Source organism: Ornithodoros turicata, chromosome 4 (assembly GCF_037126465.1).
Source record: "Ornithodoros turicata isolate Travis chromosome 4, ASM3712646v1, whole genome shotgun sequence".
Taxonomy (NCBI): domain Eukaryota; kingdom Metazoa; phylum Arthropoda; class Arachnida; order Ixodida; family Argasidae; genus Ornithodoros; species Ornithodoros turicata.
Window position 1 is genome coordinate 19,429,276 of NC_088204.1, and position 19,998 is coordinate 19,449,273.

General features: G+C 45.2%; 1 protein-coding gene across 1 annotated transcript; it reads right to left on the reverse strand.

Annotated features, from left to right (window-relative positions):
• Positions 1-2,840: 2,840 nt before the first annotated feature.
• LOC135391267 (uncharacterized) lies at positions 2,841-19,991 on the reverse strand. Its single transcript, XM_064621450.1, has 15 exons — positions 19,735-19,991; positions 18,246-18,404; positions 18,030-18,149; positions 16,954-17,151; positions 16,715-16,899; positions 15,232-15,359; positions 15,013-15,152; positions 14,039-14,231; positions 13,894-13,966; positions 9,056-10,503; positions 8,790-8,977; positions 6,606-6,952; positions 6,205-6,252; positions 6,008-6,124; positions 2,841-4,412 (listed from the first exon to the last, which is right to left on the reverse strand). The coding sequence occupies exons 2-15, from the start codon at positions 18,369-18,371 to the stop codon at positions 4,334-4,336; spliced, it is 3,390 nt and encodes a 1,129-aa protein (XP_064477520.1). The 5' UTR covers positions 18,372-18,404; positions 19,735-19,991; the 3' UTR covers positions 2,841-4,333.
• Positions 19,992-19,998: the final 7 nt, after the last annotated feature.

Sequence of the window (19,998 nt, forward strand, 5' to 3'; positions counted from 1 at the left end):
GAGTGACTACCAATGTAAATGCATACAGGGCGCGGCACGAAACGTGCCATTTGACAATTATAAGAAAACGGCTTAACGGAAAAATATGGGGTAAACAACTTTCTTCTGGACATTTAGTTTGTGTGTTTATTTTGTTTGTTTTGTTTTGTTTAGTTTGTCATTTTCCAAAAAACTCATTAAATTGCTTAGTCAATGTAGCGTTTTTTTCTTCTTGCTGGAGGATTTGGCCTAGTCAATCACAGAAAACACTTCGTGGAACGATTGTTATACCGATAAAAGTTGCGCGGAAATTGAGGTTCAATTGCGGGTACGCGAATGGCGCGCAAAGTCTGGCGTCAGATCAGCGGCGAGAGAGGAGGGCAGTCCCCGCCCAGATGAGAGACAGAAGCTGTGGAAAGAAATCCCGTGTACGCGCGGGAAAAGTTTTCATAAAGTGTGCGTTCATACATTTTTCCTTGCCTTGCCTCAAAAAATGTTCCCATAGTTTTCCTCATCTCACCTAAAAAAAATTGAAAATTTCCTCACCTCACTTCCAAATTTAAAAAAGATTTTCCTCACCTCAAAATTTCTTTGAAAATTTCCCTTACCTCACCTGAAAAATCACCAGAAAAATTGGCCCTCACCTCACCTCAAATATTGTGAGGTGAGGAAACCCTCACCCTCGCACGCCCTCGTGAGGGTGCCCACCTCTGCTGAAGACAGAAAAATTGACTCTTGCTCCTTAGAAGATTACCCTGCAAATTGCATTGCAGGGCCGTGAGACTTGGAGCTTTAAAGGGGTTGGGACACTTTCATAGATGTGGTTCATTACATCATGGAAAGCATTGTACTGCACGCCAGCATAGTGAGGAAAACAGCAAAGCTCAGACGTGTCAGAGCTTGAGGCGTCCACTCCCATTGGCACTTGTAAGCACGTGCCTCACTGGCAGTGGTGAAGTTTTGATATTTGTGGTGCCGATTTTCTCTGCTTCTATTACACTTTTTGTTGTGGAACTTCACAAGGATGTAACGAAGAGTCTCTTACATTTATCTGGGATAACATGGGATGACCTGTTGCAGCCCCTTTAAGGAATTGACACATTTTAATGTGCAGTCATTAAATCTGCCTGCACTAAGCTGTGTGTATTTTCTATTCATCACGAAGGACCTTTGCAAACATGGTACACATCTATGAATGTGTTGATGTTCTGTGCACAGATCCACTCATCAGGGCAGCAAGTGTTATGCTACACCAAGTTCTACACAATAAAAGACTTGTAGTGTACTAGACATTTTTATTTATAGTAACATTTCTATTATTCAGCAGAAGCAATAAAGAGTGAGAAGGGAGTTCACCTACCCTCTCCCTGATAAGAATGCGAGCAGGTTCATCACTGTTTAGACTTGTCAGTATCATACAGCCAGAACTACACTACAATTGCTTTACGCACCTTCTGTGCGCACAAGACTACCGCGGTTGAACTTGGCACGCCCCCACCCCCATGTCCAAAACGACCACTATAGATGTACAGCCTAAATATGGCAATGTGTTCTCCGTATTCTACTACATCACTGATATCTAGGTGATAAACGGAAAGAGGGGTGTTAAACGGTTAAGCTTCATGATACCTGCAAGTATTGAGGAACTATGCTCTTAAAATAGGCGGTGGTGGAACTGCCTGTCTTAGTTCGCCACACTCGACCAGGCAGCGTCACGACTATCGCAGGGGGAATCGTGCGTCCTGGGCAGACTTCACAGGGAACTTAAAACACTTTCACTGCATAATGCGCTCCTGACCAACCATCATCGTGAATGACATAGTTCTCACCCCTGATTCGTTGAAAATGGAAGCATACACCTTTCTGTGACATCTATGTGGTTACATTAATTGTCACAAATATGTATTTAGGATGATAGTTGGATAGAAGCATGTTTATGAGGTGAAGTTCTGAGTGTAGCAACAGGTGAAGCTGCATGAATATTTGAAATTTACGATGTGAACACTGCCTTTTTTTATTTTTATTTTTTAAAATTAAAATACGATTACATCTGCATGAATTTCTACATTTGTGTGTATGAATTGGGCTTTCTCCCAGACTGCTGTGAGAAAGAGCTTTGTCTTTTTCTTGATTACAAACACTTCAAATTATTCATGAAATTTAATTCAAACCACAGGAGTTGTGGGGTACTTGTGTGACACCCAAGCTTTTACCCCGATTTGTACAAAAGCCTTTCGGTACCTTTCTCGTCACCGTCGTAGCCGTATTCAGAAATTGTTGAGCCAATATTTCTATCCTGTCGCGCTGATCTTGGCCTCAATTGCGGACTGTACTTTTTTAATGACAAACTACCACGTGGTGGGTCGCGTTGTTCTCTCAGGTCAAGCACGGTCTTGCACGCAGCAATGTTTATGTTCACCAATATTATGTTGCACCGTGCAACCCCAAATTCATGCAGCCTCTGCTACAAGAACAGAAAGCAGCGCAGAAATATTTGATAAAACGGCACAAACACAAGCAAGCTAGTGAGGTAAGCCCCATCTTGAGAAAGCCATCCTACATATCTATATTTGTTTCTACTGTACCATCATCATCATCATCATGAGAGAGTGACAGCGAGCATGAGCATCAGTAACAAGTAAAGTGGTTGACACAATCACAGCTTAAACAAACAAGTAGAAGACACGAAGCTCCAATTATGTACATGGTCAGGGTAAATTGTTCTGGTTTGAGCTGTTGTTGTGTCATCTGTTGTACTTGGCGTCCACTCTCGGGCTTTTCTCAAGATGAAACCCATAGTCTGTTTAGTCTAAATTGGCACATGATCACAATAAAAAAATAAAAAAAGGAGTGAAACGAACAATGTTAAAATATTGTATAATTTCTCCGACATTTACAGTAACTGTTGTAAGAGACTTCACTGCAAATAGAGCATTGCGTTTCAGGGTTACACTAAGTACAGCCATTTTTTTTTTACACCCTGATTTGCATCATCGTCACTTTGGGTTTAACCTTCCCTTGAAAACCGAGCTCAGCAAAGTGCGAACTCAGCCACGTATACCGGCACTACTGAACACTAAATATGTCACACTCGACACTACCTCTCACAATCTTGTGTCTTCTTTTAATGTCTAAGACATTACACAATTTTACTGTTATACAGCTTCTAAAATAAAAGTTCTACCTTCCTACCTAGATTTTGAAAATGAAAAATAAAAAAATAAAAGATAACCCTGAAACACAAGGGTCTAATTATACATTGAGAAGAACTAGGCCCGTGTTACAGAACATTGAGAGGATTTGATACTGACAGTCTCGCAATTTCGTTTTAGCATAGCAACATATACTACAGACACAATGACATGCTTTTGCATTAAAAAAGATTCACATGTACCTTACACCACAGAGCTTCAGAACTGTTCGATGCTTCTCGCCTTTCTGAAGTTAAACGCAGTTATTTTAGAAAGAACATTGTGAAACAACTTCAAAATATTATACATCTGTACAAGAACATCTTGCAAGTGGCTCGCAGTAATGAAGCCTATGAGAAAGACGTTATACCAGGTCTATGAATTCAATCAATCACTATCAATCATTTGGCAGCTATACTATTTTGCTATTATTTTTCTTCAGAAAGCTGATGTGCCCTACAATGACACTCTTTAGGTACAGCAAAGTGTGGCAGTACGAGTAATTAAACTGCCTTATATACTGGACTGCATGAAGCTTTTTTTTTTTTTGTATTCTTTTACATATTGTATTAACTATTATGTACACAAACTACCATATCATATAGTCTGAACCCACTAAATTATGCAGTTTTTGATCACTAGGCATAATTTCCTTTGTACTGCTGCTTCCTTTCTGCACAACCAATTTGTACGATGAATATTTGTGCCATATTTTGCAAGGTACTATTCAAAATATATAACGTACAACTAATACGCTAAAAACAAAAGACCCGCTTACCAGTCCCTGAAATGTAGCACGTGCTGCTGTAAAATATGTGTGACTCTAAAACAAAAACATCCCTGCCCATCAGTTGAATAAATTACCCCTCAAATGGCATACATATAGCATTTCCTTCTTCAGTAAGGAAACTGTATGACTTGTACACAACTGAGCAACAAAATAAATATGGCCATTTTGCCACGCAGGAACTTAAATTGAAACACTACGATGCAACAAAGATTCGACATAGAGATCTGTGCCCGGCCACGCTGGGTGTTGTCACGATGTTACAGGGAACATCTTCACTACACGTGTAGTATTTGGAATGCGTGGACAGCGTCGTGTATGCACCTGTGTTCAAACCCAACCTCACACACCAAGTTATGTACAGGGTGTCGCAAGCCTATAGAGACTCAATGCCGCCGGACTGCAGGAATTTGTGGTTCAGCAGCTCCTCGGCTGTGGGTCTCTCTGCCGGACTCCTGCGGCAGGGACAGAGGTGTGTTAGGGAAGAATTATAAATAGAGCCTGAAGTTTTAGGGTTTTACCCGATTCTTCCCCGAATTTGCACCCCAAATTGAAGGTTGCCTCTTTAGGGTGAAACCCAATTTTTACCTCACTGGGATGTCTGTAGGAATGCATTAATTTACTTGTTTGGCAGAAAAATTCAGTTACATCACCATTTGTACCAAACCACTACAGTTAGTTGAGTAACTGAGCCCGATTTCACCCCGAATATAGCATACTGGAAGTTTTTTCACCCGAATTCACATGAATTTAGTGCACATGTTTATTTACCCGATTTTTACCCCCTGAAGTTAGAAAAAAATATTTCCCCGAAAACTTCAGGCTCTAATTATAAATAGCACAGATGAGGTTAAGGTATCCGCACACACGAGATCAGCATCCACAACCACGCCAGCTGAGATAGGCGCATCCGCGCAGATATTGAGTACCATACTCGCTCGCATATTCTGCGCCATCGCGCAATTTGCGCACCCCTAATTTGGCGTGAAAAATTCAAAGAAAATTAAAAAATCGTGTCATTCTGCACACGGATATCTGGACCGCGACTGTTGTGATTGCTTTTCACTTACCACGCGGTTTTTGCAATGCCGTCAGTGCTACCGAAGTTACTGTGATACTTTTGTTTGATTTGCGCCCACCTTCGGACGATGGTCCACTGACGCGATGGATGATACTGTCACTCGAACTACAAAGCAAACGCGGAAAGAAACGCCTGACAGACAGAACATTACTTTTCGGCATACAAGCTTCCTCAGGAAGGTTACGTGATCCACAGTTGTCCAATAGTTAAAAGCGCAACAATGCAAGCGCTGGCACACTTCGACACCATTTTGGATTCACTGAGTGCTCTCAATAGTGGCTCCCCCTAAAACGATGTCATCGAGGACACCGATACTTATTAATGGATAAAATGTGGATATCTGTGGGCACCCAAGAGGCACACGGTTTTATCCATGTTTCATCACCACAGATTTGAAAGCGCTATACAGCCCACGACCTACCAGATTATAGTGACCATGTCATAGGCACCCCTTCCCAATGCCGCATTTGTAGGATAGTGGTGGCGCTACTCATCGGCCTGGTTATTGCTTCCTCAATTGCTACAATACTTTGTACTTCAGCTTACCTTAGTATTTTTGTACAAGCAGTGAATATCCCACGGGAGATGCTGCTTTCTAAAGTTGATTATCATCATCATTCTACGCGTTTTCATAGGAGCTGTTGCTGTCGTCTGCTACGGAAGTCGTACGTCCGCCTCTGCGCGTTCACAATTCAAATTTCCATTGTCCAATCATGATGTAGACCTCGCGGGCCGATGCGTAGTGCTCCTAGCGGATCGTGCGGACGGGCTCCTCATAGGAGTTCCTGATTATGACATGGTCGTTATAATCTAGTAGGTCGTAACACAGTCGCTATACAGCGCTATATGTATTTCCAGCCACAAACAAGGATATCGCACGGATTTCCGCGAAAATAACCACACCTGCGCACACCTCCAATTATAAACGTAGAAAGCAAAAACTATGTTTTTGGTGGATAAGTCTTTTACCTTTTCAGGCAACCCTGGATGAAGTCTCGTGCCTCGGGGGAGAGGTGCTCAGGGAACTTTGGATCGCTTGTTCCCTGGCCAATGGCAAATGCAGCAGCCAGAGGTGACAGTTCATACCTAACGAAAAAAAATTAAAAAGCGCCCTTACAACCGCAATAATGTAAGCACCGAAACCAGAAGAGCGAGTCTCAACTTACCACGGTGGCTTTGTCTGAAACATCTCGATAACAGTACACCCTACGCTCCTGAAAGGACAATGCATCTTGTTTGAAGACGTCCACACTGTTTCTCTTCAAATCTGTGCTATATATGTTTCACAGCTGGTCATTGTAGAGTAATGTTCTCTGAGAATATCTCTGAGATATATGCAAAAGTCAAAGAACAAGTGCTCAGCACATAAGGTTGCCACTTTTCGCCCTGAAAAATACTGGCTGAGTGAGTCCAAACAAATGGGAGAGGAGGTACAGGAGCAAAGGATTGGTGGGGGAAATAGAGAGAGAACTAGGAGAGAAAGACTCATTGAGCAGTGCGCACAATAACACTGCTCCGTTTGGACTGTGGCAGTGGAAGATTAGTATGATAATACAGATTGTCTCACCACACGTCAGACTTGTGCGAGCATTCCTCCTGACAGATAACTTCCGGAGCCATCCAGTACGGTGTTCCGCGGGCACTGGCGACGAGGCCTTCGCAGTCAATGGCGGAAGGCTCGAAGGTGGCGCAACCAAAGTCGATGAGCTTTATAGTTCCAGAGTTGGGACACACCATGACGTTGTTTCCTTTGATGTCTCGATGAATAACGTTCCGCTGGTGCAGATAGGCCAGGGCCTGGAGCAACTGCCGTCCGTAACGACGAACCACAGTTTCCGGGAAGGACCCGAACTGGGCCAGGTTTCCCGAAAGGCTGCCGCCGGAGACGTATTCCAGGAATAGATTGACGACGCCCTGGGTTCAGAGAGTGTTGCTGCTTAAAGTTCAACTATGGACTAATACCCCCCAGCGTTCGATGATCGTTGTAACCAATGGCCATTTAACACGTGCATAACGCCACCAAGTGTGTAACGTGTCAACTGCTCAGAGAGCATTGGATTCGATTCTCTTTGCAAAGTTGACATGTTACACACTTGGTGGCGCTACGTGCATGTTCAACGCAGTGTTGTGTATGCCAAAGCGAGTCTGGCCATTAGGTGGAGCCTAAAAAAAGAGGCTCGACCTGTCAATCAAATTCAGCGTTTTTCATTGACTGCTGTTTCGTATGCGGGCCACCATGGCACCAAAATTTTCCCGAAAATGGTGACTAGCTTGGAACGGGGAAGCGAGGATTTTGTGGCAAATTTTTTGTCGACAAATTACTTGAATTTTATTCCGCAAGTGTACATTCTGTTGCAATTACCTTATACACCACCTTTAAACGAACCTCCAGTCTCGATGTTTACGTGAAAAGAATATGTTTCGTCGTCCTTGTTAGGCCTAGTAAAGACAGCGATCGCAAGCAAATACATAGCAAGAAAAACACTACGGATGGTCGAAAATTTGCATTTTATGACAGACATTTTATTCATATATAGAGCCTGAAGGTTTCGGGAAATATTTTTTCCTACATTCGGGGGGCAAAAATCGGGTAAATAAACATGTGCACTAAATTCACGCAAATTCGGGTGAAAAAACTTCGAGTACGCTAAATTCGGGGAGAAATCGGGCTCAGTTATTCAAACTAACTGTAGGGGTTTGGGTACAAACGGTGATGTAACTGCATTTTTCTGCCAAACAAGTAAGTTAGTGCATTCCTACAGACATCCCAGTGAGGGCAATTTGCCGGGTAAAAATCGGGTTTCACCCTAAAGAGGCGACCTTCAATTCGGGGTGCAAATTCGGGGAAGAATCGGGTAAAAGCCTAAAACTTCATGCTCTACTCATGTACACACCTTTGCCTGTTCTTGATTCATTCTTGTTATCTTTCACGGTTAATATACGTATAATACCTGCAGTCTGTTCCAACAAGCGGCTCTAGCTGCCGGCGAATCTGTTCTGCGTCTTCCCGACATGCCCCACCCAGTGAATACAGGTGATATATAGCTTGGGTAGCACGGGATTAATAGTGAACAGTATTTTGGCTCGTGACTGGCCAGAGAGCTCAAAAAATGGGTGGAGCTCCAGGTCTAGGCAGGTCCCATTAACGGCAGACTCCCTTTGGCATACATGGAACTGGTGTCAATAATCGTCAAAGACAGCCTGTTTGACAGGGGAGAGCGCTATTTATTTTACTTTAGCGCTTTAAAGAGCGCTATTTATTTTACTGTGTACTACAAATCAACCACGCTGAAAGACTCGGAAAAGTACGTAAAATGTATGAATTCAGTGACCGTTCAGCGTTTCTACACATTTCCTAAAAGACCTGCAAAACTTCACAGTTTCGTATTCTCTATGAGTACCTAAATGATGTCACCAAAAGCTCTGCCATTGTCTCCTACCAACAGCACGTCTCTGCTCTCAGTTGTGAGCACTGCGAAGACTGGCTGTGGTGAGGGGACAAGAATAGACCTTCGATGAACAATGTTGCCAGACCCGTCGGTAAACTGGGCATCCCATGAGGTCATGCTTCTCAAAACTAAAATTCGCTTGACGCAGAGAAGAAATATTTTGGAAGAATACCGTGTGAACCACGCAGATTGCAATGACAAATTCGGTAGCATTCTGAAAACACAAGATTTAGTCAAATAGCACATTAATGCAAGTTCAAAAACTGCCGCAGGTAATGTCCAAAAATGAGCCTGCTACTGACCTGGGTGTCCTCTTGCTGGACCCCAAGAAAGCCAACTATGTTTGGATGCTTGAGCGACTGCAGGATGTCCACTTCGAGCTGAACAGCGGAGAGGACGTCCGGAGGACCAAGCTGGAATTGCTTGACGGCCACCAATTCTCCGCCAGACTTGCGGAGACCGCACCAGACAAGGCCAAATGCACCTTTGCCTGAAAGGAAGTCGAGAGCGATCAGGAAACACGTATCATGTATACAGTTGCATACGGTCACACTTGTGTTGTACCTACCTATAAGCTTTCCTTTAATCCAAGGGAAAGGAGGTCCTGCAGGGAAAGCTGGAATGTCATGCATGCTCTGTGGCAACGGCGGCACTGCTTTTGGATCGCTGTGGTGGTAAGACTTTCCCCCTTTTCCACTGACAGTATGAAATGCCGAACCTTCTGACTGCAATGTTTCGCGACGTGTACACGTCAATGTATGTGTGCCTTCGGTCCTCTGTTTACAGGTTGGTGGGTCGACCAGTTTTGGCTCCGATACTTGCGTCAACGACCCGTGATGCGGCTGCTCCTCTTTCCGTGGAAGAGATAACCGTGGTTCCTCACTAGCTTCTTCTGGCAAGAGGGAGGGCAGATACACCCACGAAGCAGAGGACAGGTGCGACGACACGTCGTCTCTCGTGACCCACGGTGGAAGAAATTTGCTCATCAATCCTTTCGTCGGCATTCGGGACCCGTTGAGTCCGACGCCTTCCTTGCTCTTTTGCAGTATCGAAAACTTTGGATGTGCTGCAGATGAGTGCGATTTATGCTCAACTGAAGATGGTTTCACGTAGGGAATGTCCTCAGCCGCTGTTCCCTGAGGCAACTCGGCTGGCGGTCGTGAAGAATTGACCCTCGGCGGCACGACGACTGCCGTCACGTCCGGGATGGTGGCGGCACCCGGACGGCCCGTTTCGGGCCTCAGTTTGAGACGGCTGAGGTGGTAGTTCTTGACATAGTGCTGCGTCTTTTTGCGCCGTGACACAACGGGCCGCTTCCTCGACGACAGCTTCAGCTCCTCCTCTCCAGCAGAGTCCGAGTCCCCGCTGTCCCTTCTCTCGGATGAATGCCTCACCTTTGCATACATGTCTCTCACATCCTTTACCTCCTTCGGGGCAACGTTTTCGCTGCTGCCTCCAAACACCCAGGCCATTTCGGGTTGGGGCTTCGGAGAAGGGCTCTCAACCTTTGACGCGGCATCATCTACTTTTTCTGCGCATTTTTCCGCTGATGCAATATTGATCTTGTTCTTGTGCTCTACTGATTGTAAATCAATCACGTGAGGCTGTTCGAGGGAGGAATTGGAAGGCATCGTTTTCTGTCTATGATAGCTGTTGTTGTCAATTGTTGATATGGATGACACTGCGGGCCGGTGATCTTCAGTATCGATGCCCCAGTTTTCGCGAACTGCTCGTCGAACTTCAGCAAGGAGGCCACGTCCCTCCTCGTCGGACGATGGGTCTCGTGGGCGCACCGGGACGAAGTGGGACCCGTGAGGCGATTTCCGCCGCCACCCAGGAATTTGTCTTGGGAGGAGCTGCATTGGCTGGTAGCGGCGGAAGGCGGATGACGGGACATCCCCACTTCGGAGGGCGGAAGACGATGTGTGTGGACGAGTTTTGAGCACTGCTTCTGCCTCTGGCTCGCTGGGTTCCTTGTCACTGCTGCTTGAGCCACCTTCTTCTCCAGTTGAGCTTCTGCAAGCAATGAAGAGATATGAGTGCTTTGCTCCATGGTAAAATACATAATAAAGGTAGTACCACACATTTACATAGTACAGTAAAAGCTCCAAAGTCGGACACCTCCCCATGTCGGACAAGATTTCATTGCACCGGCAGGCTCCCACTGAAACTACATAGGGACGAAATTCTCTATGTCGGACACCTCCCTATCCCGGAAGTAGGACAGGGTTTTCCCTGCTAAGTAGGACAAAACCCCTGCCAAATTACCTCAATCTCGGCCCATCTTTGCACCAAAAAGACCCAAAATGAGCCTGTGCCCTTGACTTTTGGCTTCCCCCCCCTGTACCGGTCTCAGCATATTGTTGTTTTAGTTTTTCGAGTCCAAAAACGGGTGTTGTCAGTCTACATTGTAACTATTCTTTGTGTGAGCACTTGTCTTTGGTTTGTCTAGAGCCTTTGAACGCACACTGCACCAAGACAACGAAAAGTGAAAAAATGTCTAGGAAGCAAGCGAGCTGGTGAAGATGATGCGTGATAAAAAACCTCGAGACTAGGGAACACGAAGGGACAGACACAACACGAAGTCTCTCTTTGAGACTTTGTGTTCCCTAATCTCTGGGTTTTTCATTATGAATGAAAAGTGGGCTGACGCTTCAGAGACAAGCCTTGAGCTTATTTCCAAGTGGGTTTAAATTATCAAGCAAGCAGCACGCTGCTCAAAAAGCTCCAAAGGTAATGCCACAGAGTGGAATCTGCATGGAATTGAATCTACCAAAATCAGTAATAATTGTCAGTGAAGAGTGGGTAGAGAGGTACCAGGTACCACATTTTTTTTTGCTTGCATGTTAGCGCCGCGAAGCAACTGTGGCCATGAGCGGCGTACAGATGTGGACAGATGGAGAGAGGACAGCAGGAAGGAGTGGGGGACAGGGGGATACAACTACTGGACAACTAATTAGCTAAAATTAATTAACAAACTTATTAATTAGATGTTTTCTGAGAAATGCGAGTTAGCAGAATTGGAGCCAGTCATTATTCAAATCCATTGTCCTGACTGAACACCCTGAGAAGCGAACGAGATACGAATTGCCAAATTTCACTCTGCAAATGAGCCCAAACCAGAACTACGCACCCCTCAAGCACAGAAAGAGCAACAGGCGATCCATGTGAGACGGCCACATACTTTGGAGCAAAGGGGCTGATTGGAGTAGGAGGTAACCTGTTGGCCTGATTGACAGCTACCCCGACCCATATAAGGCGAAGGTAACGTCATTTCTGCGCTCGAAAAGCGTGTAGTTCTGGTTTCTGCTCATTTGCGTAGCGAAATTTGACGATTTATATCTCAAAGTACGTTCACAGGGCTTTTAATAAGAACTGTGGATTTGAATAGTGACTGGCTCCACTTTTGCTATCTCACAGTTCCCAGAAAACACCTAATTAATTCATTTTTGTTGTGTATTGTTGCGTGGTGTATGATTCAGCCAGGTGCGACAGTGCCGCTTTGGCGCAAGAAGATCATGTATCGCGGGGAAGCGCGTGTTCTCGGGTTTCGGGGATCACGCGATGCGTTCACTGTGATGCGCCAGTCGGGCGTATCCCTTCTTACAGAACAGATGTAGTCCAGAAAGCAATGAAGTTCGAGTTCATCATGATCAACGGAGTCTCAATCTTCCCAAACTCAACAATTTTATCTAAGTCCTGTACTTGCATACACTGTCCTACGGGTTGTTCGACTGGCCGAATACCCCACCTGCTAAAACGGCATCTGTTTTGCTCTGCTAGTTTTTTAAATACAAATTCTGTAACAAATTGTCAAAAAGAAAACGTGTCATTGAATTATAATAAAAGAACTACGCCACCTAGAATCATGCGGTCAACGGCATTTGTTCTTATTAGGTTTTTGCCACCTCCTGATGTGAATGTCATGTAACATATGGTGTGTTATGTAAATTTTTGCTAACTGAACTCGCAAATTTGCGATGTAAAGGTCACTTTTTTACCCCACCAATGCGAAGAGCGTGCCGAATTTACTCAAATACATGATAATTGGCAGGGATATTGAGGAGCTATCCCATTGCAAAAAATAGCCGAACATCATGCTTTTCGGGGCACCAACAGCATAGCGCTTGACGACTTTTTGACCGCAATTGTTGTCAGTCCGACGAAAGGAGGTTCCAAACCCAGCCCACAGAGTGATAGTAGAAAAAGGTGACAGTTCCTAAAATTGGGAGAGGGAAGCCATCATCGCAGTGGAAGCCAGATGCGACAAGCCATGCCTGTGTCACCTTTTTCTACTATCACTCTGTGGGCTGAGTTTGCAACCTCCTTTCGTCGGACTGACAACGATTGCGCTCAAAAAGTCATCGAGCGCTATGCTGTTGGTGCCCCGAAAAGCATGATGTTCGGCTATTTTTTCCGATGGGACAGCTCCTCAATATCCCTGTCAATTATCATGAATTTGAGTAAATTCGGCACGCTCTTCACATTGGTGAGGTAAAAAAGTGACCTTTACTTGGCAAATTTCTGAGTTCAGTACGCAAAAACTTACATAACACACCATACATTACATGACATTCACATCAGGAGGCGGCAAAAACATAGTAAGAACAAATGCTGTTGACTGCATGATTCTAGGTGGCGTAGCTTTTTTTATTATAATTCGATGACACGTTTTCTTGGACACCCTGTATATGTATATTATCCAAACCAAAAGTACGAAAGAAGTAGTCACATATGCGCATGCTCTCGAAGCAGTACAGAATCGAGCTGTCCGCTTCATTTATAACGAGTTCAGTTCCCAGAATAGTATATCCAGCATGAAAACTCAGCTTTCTATCATTAATCTCAGCAGGCGTCGAATGGTTTCCAGTCTGTGCCTATTTCATACGATTTTTTATAACCACATGTTACACTCTGAGCTACTGTTGAGAGCATCATTTATTTCTCCCAGGGGGGATCATTTCTACAAGGTAGGGATGACTCACAGCAACCACGATTTCTTTCTCTACTCATTTTGCCCTCGGGCGGCTAAGGCCTGGAATGCTCTTCCCCAGTTCATTGTTGATCTCCGTGACCCTCAGGATTTTAAAGCTGCAGTAAGCCGATTTGTTGATGGCTAGTTGCCCTTGTGTATCTTGTATGACGAATTTCCTCCATGTACCACAGAGAACGAGAGCGCAAGTGTTATCTTGTATTATTGTTACCAAGTTAATATTCTTATAATCTTTGTGTGTTGACCATTACAATTCATGTCACGTTCTGCTTGCTCCTTTTCTTTACTTGCACGCCTGTGGTGCCGTTCCCTCCTCCGTTATGTAGTACCCTTTGGGTCTTTAATGCATGACCAAATAAAATAAAATTAAATTAAAATAAAGTAGAGAGAAAAGAAACTCATTGTGATCGTACCCTGGTGAGCTTTGAGCGTCGAATGAGTCTGGGTGCCTCGCCTGCAGAATAAGTTGTCCCAGCTTCTTTTTCTCTACAAACAACAAATTGAAACAAATTGATCAACTGGACAGTGTGTGTGAACGGTGCCTGACAGATACTTTACCTTGTTCGAGCGGACTGATCTTGAGCTTGTCTGCCCTTTCGCACAGTGCACTTTCAAATGCCCTACGCAGAATGCTGTACACGTCAGCATTTCCGGCACAGCACAGAGGTGACTTTCCGTCGTGGGAAAAGCTCAGAACGTCAGCACCACGTTCCAATAACAGTCGGACTGCTGCTGTATTTCCTGCGGATGCCTGCACCGTTGGCAAAACAATATTGTAAGGTGCCCGACACCGACTGACCCTACTGTTTCAATAATAAATGCCACCAGTGTTATTGCGTCGAATACTTTGTCACATAGAATGGTCGAAATATGAGAGGCCGTACAGGGTGAAGTCAAAATTTGAAAAGAATGAACGAGTCCACATCTTGCATTTTTATGACACCATCAAAATGTGCAATGACAGCAAAATTCCTGTATGAGGATCCTGCATATGTGCAGTTATGTCACTGATCCTGTAGCATTTTTAGAAATTATGTAAGAGCACAGGACGGTGCTCAGGAAAAGCAAAAACAAAACAAAACAAATGACAGAAACATTAACAGGAGAAACACTTTTCTAAGATCTTAAGACGGACACCATGTATTCCCACGAGCAACATTGCAGAACAAAAAGCAGAAAACTCCTCACGGGCAACAATCCACTACTCCTCCAATCCAATCCAATCCAATCTAATCCGTGTTATGTTGAGCATTCGCACAGTGCCAGATCATCGGGAGTGGCTTACTGCGCACATAGCAGACGACACTATCGGCCCTGTCGTCTGCTATGTAACATCCCCTGGCTAAGCCGCAGGATATTCCTCATGGTTAGACGAGCACGAAAAAACATGATGTTCAGCGCCTGCGCTCACGTGGTAGGGGGAAGCTACAATGTTTTTGTGCAACTTTCATTGGCTTATACTGGGAAATGTCGCCCGTGTTGTGAATATATGGACACAGTAATGCGTATGACAATTGTGGAAGCAGACTCACAGCCAAATGAAGTGGAGCAATAGCACCCAACCCAGTGGCACTGGGGTCCCCTCCTGAGTCTAATAGAAGCTGTATGGCCTCTACGGGTCCTGCTTGACTCGCAAAATGCAATGGCGAGAATCCATGCTTATCCTTAATATCTGCAAGCAGCGTATGAAATCTCGTTGGAAGCACAGGACCTTTCGTAAACATAATATTTGCCGAGCTTCTGGTACTAACCCACTTTGGCACCATTCTGCAGCAGCAGTGCCACCACGGCTGCTGTATGCTCACAACAGGTGTGGGATGCGTAGTGCAATGCTGTCCTCCCTTGTCGATCTTGGTGGTTCACGTCTCGATGTATGAGACTGCACAGCCAGATTTATTGTGTGGCACACTATGTACATTCATTTGTTTAGCACACTTTAATTCTGAGCTTAAAAGAACGTGGAAAGGCTTGAAAAAAAAAAAAAAAAAAAAAGAAGAAGGAAATGTCAGGACGAGCAGAAATTAAGATTACAAGTTCTGGGACACATATTCACACAAAAAGTACAAGTGCAGTGTGCAATCCTGGTGCTCAAGAGTGCTTTTAATCTTGTGGTTCAGAAAGGTTCCTTCCCTCGGTTGCAAATCTGCAACATCATGTCGTCCACCCAATAGGAAGGCACACAGCTTCGTTTTTTTTCTTTTTTTTTTCGGTTGATGCCCCGTGTCTTGTGTCTGACACGGAGAAGTACACCTGTCGTTTTGCTTCAGCGCCATTCTCGACGTAGGAGACGATTCTCGGCAGCCAATAAAAGAGCCTGGAACGTCTGACATCACTGACATAGCAGAAAGAGCTGGGAGAGATTACTGGTGCTATGTGCACCCTTGTAGACTAATTTTCTCAGGAAATTCATGCTATGCCAAAAGAAATATTTCGTGTGACAGTTCCTGGAGGTGTAGCATGTTCATAGATAATACAGCATAAGTGCAAGAAAGCTGGTGGATAAACTCCACAGTTGAAAAAACCTGTGCTTGGGCGCTATGAAGAACAACAGACACACGAGGAGCTCAAACCAGCAGATGCTTAATAACACAGATCCAAGAAGTTATAACAACAAAATGCGTGGGAACAAAGGGGGAAGAAAAAAAAAAAAAAAAGACACCAGGATCAACACCAACGATCGTGTACATCAGCCAAACGTCACAGAGCATATATGATAGACTAGGTCAGCATAAGAGCAGCCCTAATTCAAATTTAAAGGAGCATTTAGAACTCTGTCATAACTGTGAGTCCTTATGGCGTGAGACACGCATTTTGCAGAAACCGAACCAAACTAGGAAGAGGCTGTCCCGTGAGGCCTTGCTTATTCAGTCTTTTGGCAATTGTATTAGCGAAGCGTCTGTGTCTGGACATCCTTCCCTGAAACACCTTTTTCGCTAGAGTTAAAGTCATCCGTTTTCAGCACAGTCTCGGTGGCCTCGTTGGTATTGGCCCTGGTTTCCTTCTTTAATTCCTTCCTCCTCTGCCCTCTGTCCCCACACATTTTGTTGTTATAACTCCCGCTGTGTCTGTGTTATTAAACGTTTGCTGGTTTGAACTCCCCCCGTGTGTGTGTCCGTCGTTCTTCACAGTGCCCAAGCAGAGTGTTTCTTCAACTATAGCATGTTCCTATCACGCAGTAACAAAGTATATGTTCCACGCTCCTTTAACGTCCAGACCATGCGTTGCTACACTTACATTCCGTGGTCGAGAAGGACACGAATGACACCAAGAGGATCGTAGGATCTGAGCACTCCTGTAGCAGCCAGTTCCTGGAACGTTCCCAAGTCCCTGCAGACGAGGATGAGGGGTGTGGACCCTTCCGCGTTGGTGCAATTCACGTCCAGGCCACCACCCCCGGTTTGAGACAGGAGACGATGCACCTGCAAAGTTGTTGCGAGTCAGCCGACCGAATGGCCCCCACGTACGCTGCGTGCCTCTTCTGTTTGACCGCTCCAAGCAGAGAGCAGCAGACGTCGTTCTTCGTTGCTGCGATTGGGGCTGTCACGGAGCAAGTAATCTGGGAAACCCAGCACCAGCTGCACCAGGGAACCCGGGAGGGAATCCAGGCAGTTCTGTCCCGTGTAACTGTGTAACGTTGGGTCTGCTCCATGCTGCAGCAGTTCACTCATCGCCTGTGACAAAGTCGAGAAGCTTCAACTTGGTGCACTACATCCCGCTTTGCCTATTCCTGCCCTCACTTGGAGAGGTCCTTGACTGGAATGGCACGAGATTTGGGGTGCATTCGAATAGTGATGCTTCACACGTGCAGTCACAGTGTGCACCATATGTGCGCCTTGGAGCACTCGAGCACTCTGGGAACCGCTACGCGCGCCATCTACTGCCGTTCGTCTGCAACGTATATTTAATAGACTCCAGAGTGGGCATAGCAAGAGGCGCGTGAATGGAATCGGCCGTAATAGCAGACGACGAGAATTTCTCTTAGTTCAACGTGGACACCGCTGAAATTATGGCCCTTTTATTGTTAATTCCATCGTTTATTTAAATGTTTAATTGTTTTGGTAATTAAGAATGTTTTTAAGTGCTAATGCATATCTAACGTGAGACTCTAAACTTACGAGTGTAATTATTCTGCACTGTTTCACCTTCACGGTATGCTGCCATTTGTTCAAACAAAACAGTTGCCACAGACTGTCTGCTGCTAAATTTTTCGACGAGCGCGCCCCCCTCCGAAAAATTGGCACAAGTGAGAAAAGCACTCGGCGAAGTCTGCATCAGAGGAAACTTCCCAAATTGCACCTTCTGCACCGTCTGTGATGCACATGTGAGCCTGTGGAGAATGCAGATGACTCACCATTACTTCCGGCACTTCCGGTGCGCGGAGGCTCATCTCAGACTATTCGAACGCACCCATGATAGCTAAACCATAGTTTTGCAGTGTGTAATCATCTAAGCTTCCACCTTATCTTTCCTTATTTATTTTTTGTGAGTTGGTTCAGTATCGTCTCAAAGTCTTCTAAGGAAGATGTCAGCTCTTGTTTCATGTACTTACGTCAGGATCCTGCACCAGTCCGGCCACCATGAGGGCAGTGTTCCCTGTTGACGGGTCACGAGCGTTGACGTTGACCCGGTGCTTCTGCAGTAGCCTGCGGATTTTCTTGAAGTCGCCATCCTAATGTGAAACACAGAGTTCATGCAAAATTTTTTCACGGCTGTTACGACTGCTACGTCTGTGTGACACTTTTCTAAGCCGAGAACTCCTAATTACCCTCGCAGCAGCAATGAGCCTTTGGTCCCCATGGGCAGCTCGTAGGGGAGCCGGGCTGGGACAGAGGGACCCACCAGCGCATCGGCCGACGGCTCCCTCAGACGTGGCAGACACAGGAACGCTCATGGCTATGGCCAGCCATGGCACAATGGCCACACCCTGTAAAAAGAGAACAGTGCATTCTGATGGTTTTGAATTAGGTTTTGAATCCATGGTGGAATAGGCTAGCGCAATGAGTCGGATTCTCAGCTCGAAGTCATGTCATGTTGCATACCAAAAAAAGGAAGTCTCTGTGGATAATAAGATGCAAACTTGTGCATAGCCACGAGGCGATGGATAACAATGATTTTGCAGTTCCCTCCTCTCAGAATCAACTAGGTCGAATCCTCAATCGTGTTGCCAGTTTGGAAATTCCAGCACAATGTATTTGTTGATTTAAATATGTAAATAGTTTGGTTGGGAAATTCAGTCGGGACAACAGGGTTTCAGAAAGGGGGAAATGGTGTGATCACATTGCACAAAGAAAGTCAGATGAACATATTAGCAGCGAGCTGGTGTAAGTTAGACAAGGGTGACCTTTCCTTGAGCCTGAGGAGAACACAGGACAGACCAGTTTCTGGGTGTCCTCCTCAAGTTCAAAGAAATGCTACCCTTGTCTACCTATGCCAAACAAGGGCAGTTCCCAAACTGATATGCCTATACCTATTCTTTTATACTTTATCTCAATTTAATCCTGACTATTTTTCTTTGCATTCTTACTGCTTTTTTTTATTATAACTACAATATTAGATGTGTCGAAGAACATGATCTGTCAATTTGCGCGCGCAGACGATAGTTGCAGACGAGATATGCTGATTGTCGGCGCAAACGACGGACTGCATTCTCGCGTAACGCTTAGCGAATTGAACATAGTCGTTTAATGACACCAGAAAGTCATACTAGTTATTGGAGTGCACTTCTGTTGAGAAACAGGACAAACATCGACCACATAGGCGTCCGGTTGCGCAAGGCGCCTGTACGGAAAGTTACTCACTTTCATGCAACGAATTACCTGTACATAGAAGCTTTATGCTTAAAAATTGAGTAAACGACGATGAAACGTCAACGCATGCGGAAATGTTTTAAAAATATCTACAGCGAGGACGCTGTGATTTCGCGACACCGCCAACTCCTTACTAAGCGTCACACGATATAGATACCACAAATATTTACCGTCCCCGATGATGACTGAAAGTTGTGCTGGTTGTGCACGCAATCGACTTTAAGACAGCTCTACGAGCACACGCATTTCCTCATATCATGATCAGTGTTTGCGTTGGGGTTAGTTGCATGTCAGTGCGGACATTGGACAGAATGGCATACCCTGTCCCACATAGAGTACCCTGTAATGTCCGCTTCCCGAAACATTCAGTTTACGCCTCAGGACGCTACGTTACCCGCGCGAATAAACTTGAGGTATCCCGGACATGTCAGGACTTTCATTTCTTACCTATCTGATTGGCCGTGCATTTGCAGCATCCATGCTATCTCACAGACGAAAATCATTTATGAGCAAACGCGGCCGGCCGTTCTGAACTCTCCTCAGCGGCGTTTGCGATCTACTAGGTATGTTTTCCCGGTCCTCCATGCGTTTTGAGTATCCTCTACTGCGCTACCATCCAGCATCGGAAGGATTATCTCACTTCAACACGGGCAACGTTGCAGCATCTTCCGCACGGTGCGATGCCGATGTTCGCGCCACCTACGAAAAAAC